The following is a 6,000-nucleotide window of genomic DNA, read 5'->3' on the forward strand; positions in this document are numbered from 1 at the left end:
TTTTAGCTGGCTTCTTCTGCCCCCTAGTGGTTATTTATTAGTATTTCCCCCCCTCTAAATAATGAAATAATGAAAGGATCTCTATCCTAGGAAATCAGAAAAAAAAAAGCAGGAATAATTTTCCTGTTGTACTTGTATCAGCCTTCTTAAAGGAAAACAATAAAGTCACACTAATTGGTATTCAGCCTTTTTCATTGATCGTTGTTCCCTTTGTATATAACATTTTAATACATTTTTGAATGATAGAGACCAGCTTTGCTCATTTTTTCCCCCTTCTTTGCTGCCACTATTTTTTTTTTTTTCAGAAGTGAAGATTTTTCTGTTGGCTTCGCACATTGCATTTATGTGGAGTGCAGAAATCAACTAATTATTAGAGATTGGTTGAGCTTATATGAAAGAATTGGTTGTTCATTTGTTGTTTCGATATCTTGGGAAATGTTGAATTCCTTTCTAGAATAAAGCGAGTTTGGTATAGTGATTAAGGCACTAGGTGTGGAAATCAGGAGATCTGAGTTCTACTTCTGCCTTAGGTATGAAAGCCAGCTAAGTGACCTTGAGTGAATCATTTACAGCTCAACTTACCCCATAGGGTGATTGTTGTGGGGAAAATAGGAGGAGCGAAGAGTACTAGATATGTTTGTCACCTTCAGCTATTTATAAAAATAATAAAGACTGAATAAAAAAAATCATATATGTGTATGTGTGTGTGTGTGTGTGTGTTGTATTTGTGCTGATAAATAAATAAAGGGAGACTAGTATAGAGCTATTTCAAGCTATTTAGCTCTCATCAGCTAGCCATACCCTTACTGGGATTCGAACCTGGGCTGTATTACATATTAGGCAGATGTGTTACCCACTAAGCCACAAGGTTCTCCTTCTTTATCAGCTGAGCCAGGGAAATAGGTATGTATTTAGTGTCACAACCCCTGGTATGCCCAAATATGGGAGGAGGCCTACTGCTTCCTTTCTCTGTCTATCGGCTCGTCACAAGAGACCATCCAGACGAAAACCCATTTTTTTTTTAAGGCAACAATAAAAATATTGGGTTTCTGTCTGGATGGTCTCTTGTGATGAGCCGATAGACAGAGAAAGGAAGCAGTAGGCCTCCTCCCATATTTATTTATCAGCACAAATACAACAGATGCACACACACACACACACACGTGTGTGTGTGTGTGTGTGTAGCATTACTTATTTGTTGTGAAACAACAGCTCAGCTCACCAGCGCTAACACCAAGTGCAGTTTTTGAGTGCTGTGCGTGTGTGCAAAGTGTGTATTAGGCATGGGTGCATACTCTCATAGAACCAATAGGAAAAGATTTGAAATCTCACCATTGACTACACGCGTGAGCAAATTAAATAAGTGTTGCTAGTGGGCAATGCTTTCAAAGGAGTATAAAGGTAGCCTAAAGAAGGATTCAGAAGTTGTCCTAATTGTTGTGGGTTGAACATAATTAGTTGAATACATGAGGCGTTGCCTATTCACACTGCAAATCCAGCAATGGCTTGCTACTTTCACTGGCTTGATTTATGGCCAATGAACTGGTAAAATGCACTACCACAATACACGGCTATGACAGTGAACTTAGATGACTTCAAAAGAGATTGAGATAAACACATGGAGGACAGGTCTATCAAAAGCTATTGTTCTTGTGAGTCAGTTATTTTAAATTTGGAGTGGCATCCCTCTTAATACAGTATCAGCTGCAGAGGCGAAAGAGGGTGCTGGCTCTCCTTCCTGCTTGTGAGCATCTCAAGGCATTGAGTTGGCCAATGTGAGAAATAAAATGCTGGAGTATGAGAGGCTTTGGCCAGAATGAGCAGGGCTATTCTTGTGTTCTTATTTATGTCTCAATACATTAAACCAAACTGAATCAATCAACAATATGGGTTAATGGGTTGTTTGAACCCTGTCTCTGAGCTCTAGCACAAGAATTCACCTTTGTTCCAATGCTGTTGAATTATGGTGCCATGAGGCATGGATAATGTTCATTGTACTGCTGTATTTGCTTGACTATCACCAACATATTTAAACAAACAAAGCTGTTTCTTGCTGGGATAGTTGAACTTGTAGCTAAGGTTCTTGTCTTCACTTCTGAAAGTCAAGAATATAAATGACAGCCCATCTGTCCTTTTGATTCAGTTGAGTGGGATCGTCTCAGTTTCTGTATTCTTGAAAGATTTCACTATGTTAGAAAATGATTTTTTGCCCAAGTGTTAGTGCAATTCTGCATCTATGACCAGAGTCTGATATTGTTTTGGGAAGACTTGCTTAGCATGTCTCATTTTTACGATACTATTTTTTTCTAGTATGAAAAGGATAATTGGGTAGCTCTCAAGGCTTTGGTCCTGCTGTCTGTGCTGGAAATAGCGTCATAACCACATTGGTATGCGTCTCTCCTAGTTCTAGACTGCATTTCTGCCCAGTGAAATGCTTTGGATAGCTATGTTCATGACACCCCCAATAAGTCTTCTGAGTCAGGAATATTTCCCTGTTCTTGTGTTGGAAGCATTTTTCCCCCCTTCTTCTTCACAGCAGAAATCCGATGCTTCTAATGTTGTTCTCTGTCCTTTCTCTCTTCCAGACTTAGAAGAAGAAGAAATCGCCTGCACTCAGAATAACCAGGTGTATCTGAATAGGGACATCTGGAAGCCTTCAGCATGCCAGATTTGTGTGTGTGACAATGGAGCCATTCTGTGCGATGCTATCCAGTGTCTCGAACCACTAGAATGTGAAAGCCCACAAGTTCCCCCTGGAGAATGTTGCCCTACGTGCCCAAACACAGCCCGAACTGGATTTGAAGGTTCTATCGGTAAAGCTTTTTTTTTTAATTGGAAAAAATAACTTTCAATAGATCAGCTTGTTATTTTAAATCCGTACATTCAGTGACCATTGGATAGTAATGTCTAAGTGGTAAAGCATGACACAATGGAAGATCATGTGTGCACTACAACATACTGTGATCACTGATTATGAAAAAAAAACAAGCTAAAACTCCCAAAAGGTTATATCAAAATGTACAAAACATTAATTGTGAAACGTTTATCAGAAATGAATTAATTTAGAAAGTGATCTTAATCTATTTTTTTTATTTATTTAAAGCATTCTCCCCCCCCCAAACACACTTTTTGTTAAAAATTGATGGTTTTATCTTTCTAGTATGCAAATGTTACACGTATAAAGTTGTTAACTCATTTTGGTTTAGTTATTTTGAGGACATTGAGTTTAATTTGTATACTTTTTCTCCTAAAATACACAGTTTCCCCCTCCCACATTTCCTACCCCTGATGAGCATTTCATGTATACCTCCTCCAAACACACTTCTTTTAAAGCCAAAGACCTGATTGTGAGAAGAGCACAGCTTAGGAGACAGTAGTCAGGGATATCAAAATCTGATTAGTTTGGTACGAAGTATAGATTGAATTAAACTTTCCAATGTTCAATAATATTATTACATTTTTCAACTGAAAACTGTTCCAGAACATGCAAGATACTTAAAAAAAACCCAGGTTTTCACTGACACCAAAGTTTGAGAGAAATATATATGCATATAGAAGTTCAAGCCTATCTATGGGGCAATATTGGCAGGACAGGAAGCAATGGATGGAAACTAATCAAGGATAGAAGCAACCTAGAACTAAGGAAAAATGTCCTGACAGTTAGAAGAATTAATCAGTGGAACAGCTTGCCTTCAGAAGTTGTGGGTGCTTCCCACAACTTGTAGAGAGGTTTTTAAGAAGAGACTGGAATGTCTGGAGACTGGAGACATTTGTCTGAAATGGTATAGTGTTTCCTGTCTGAACAGAGGCTAGGACAAGAAGACCTCATAGGTCCCTTCCAGATCTGCTATTCTGTGAATATGTGTTATGTATGAAAATGATGTTGGTGATTGTAGAGAAAGAAATATTTCAGTGACAATCCCTCTTATTGTGCTTGTTTCATCCCCATTCAAGGGTCCTTGAGGAGATGTTGACAATTCCAGGAACACAAAATGAATCGATAAATTCAATAGAATTCTTTTTAAAATAGGTGTAGAAAGACTCAATTATTTTCTTTTTTCTTTAAAAATACCTTTTTTAAGATTGCACAAACTAAACGAAGTATCAGAATAGAAAAGAACCATGCAATACAAAAAAAAAAATTGAATTGAAACCAAAATATAGGTAAAAAGACCTCGCTAACATTTAAAGATCCTAACAGAACTTAACCAGTTTTAATACTAAACATTTAATATATAAAACATATAAATGTCACCAAGTTTACAAAAATACTTTTACATGTTACTAAAATTATAAAATTATATCACAAAATCTATACCAAAGTGGAATGTATTGCTTCATTCATTGATTAGTTAAAAATGCTGCCTATTCCAAAATGGACAAGTTACACATTTCTCAAAGTCAATTTTTATTGTCTTGAATAATATCACTCCCCCTCTTCTCTCTCTCTCTCTCTCTCTCTCTTTCTCTCTCTCTCTCTCTCTCCATCCATCTCTCCATTCACCATGCCCAGCATAACCATAATTTTTCATAGACAGTAAGATTCCAGAGTTTTGGAATATGATTCCACATCACGTTAACATCTTTAACATTTCAAGATTTCCCCCTGAATCTACTTACAAATGTGGAAATATTATTCCAGACGATTACTGTTAGTTCGGAAGATCAAATAGGATGGGCAAATGAATTTTCACATTTGCAGGGAAAATGTATAGGGAAAATCTAATACTCATTCTTTTGAATACAATAATTTTTTGAGGGGTTTCAGGGGTGAGGGGAGAAGTCCAGTCAACTTAAAATACAGTTTTGATGAATCCCTTTCAGTATCAAATTTGACATTGGGAGGGTGTTAATATTTTTTAAAGCTTGCTGCTATTGATGAGGCATTTTCAGAGATTCTTCAGTCCAAGTTTGATATATCCCTGTAATACCAACTTTAAAAATGTTCTTAAGATATATTGTGAGTCAGGCCTTTAAATCTATGAATTCATATTCTTCTACCATGCACATAGAGAGAGATCAAGATCAGTGAATGGGTCTGCTGAGACATTCCTAAACAAAATATTAATTTCAAATAAGATCAGCAATGAATGCATGACTAATCCGTGCTGATCTTATTTGAAATTAATTGGAAGCAGAACTTTGTAGTTAAATATAGTACCAAAGATCTGGGAGGATCTGCAACCTGCATTATGTTTCAAATTGTAAATGTAAAATTGTCATGATGTCTAAATAAACTTTTTCCTGATATAATTCCGAAATAGGACAGCTTCTATGTAATAGTCTGCCTCTTTGGACTCATGTCTCCAGTTAGCCTTGTAAGTAGCTTTGAGATCTGAAAGTTGCCACATAAGAGCCGAGGTGGCGCAGTGGTTAGGGTGCAGTACTGCAGGCCACTTCAGCTGACTGTTATCTGCAGTTCAGCGGTTCTAATCTCACCGGCTCAAGGTTGACTCAGCCTTCCATCCTTCCGAGGTGGGTGAAATGAGGGCCCAGACTGTGGGGGCGATATGCTGACTCTGTAAACCGCTTAGAGAGGGCTGAAAGCCCTATGAAGCGGTATATAAGTCTAACTGCTATTGCTATTGCTACCTGAAAGTTAAAAAGAGTTGAAAATGGCAATTTGGTTACAGAGGTGTCCAATATTTGGACTTGCCTGGGCCACACCGAGTGAAGTGGAATTGTCTTGGGCCACATATAAAGTGCATAATATAATTATATTATACTATGGTAGCCTAGTGGTAAAGAGTCTCATCTCTAACTTGGAAGATTGAGAGCTCAATCCTAGGTAGCGGCAGCTGTTTCTTTCCTAGGGCGCAAAGAAAAAAATGCTGTGAACGCCATATGGTGTCAGGAAGGGCATCTGGCCAGTAAATGCTCAGCTCTATACACTATCGCCCTGACTCTACCCTGAATTAAGGGATTACAGTATTGTAGATATGGAGTTATTCATGTATATAAATAACAAAACTTTCTTAAATGTTTTATAAATCTTGTGGG

At 37.6% G+C, this 6,000-nt stretch overlaps 1 protein-coding gene across 3 annotated transcripts in view; it reads left to right on the forward strand.

The window, feature by feature from the left end:
• Positions 1–6,000, forward strand: part of COL5A2 (collagen type V alpha 2 chain) — a 185,459-nt gene that overhangs the window by 84,302 nt on the left and 95,157 nt on the right. For all 3 annotated transcript variants that reach the window (XM_032220718.1, XM_032220699.1, XM_032220707.1), the window contains exon 2: positions 2,586–2,813. In XM_032220718.1, coding sequence (XP_032076609.1) covers positions 2,586–2,813 — 228 coding nt within the window. The remainder of the gene's footprint in view (positions 1–2,585; positions 2,814–6,000) is intronic.

Source organism: Thamnophis elegans, chromosome 1, assembly GCF_009769535.1.
Source record: "Thamnophis elegans isolate rThaEle1 chromosome 1, rThaEle1.pri, whole genome shotgun sequence".
In the NCBI taxonomy this organism is placed as follows: domain Eukaryota; kingdom Metazoa; phylum Chordata; class Lepidosauria; order Squamata; family Colubridae; genus Thamnophis; species Thamnophis elegans.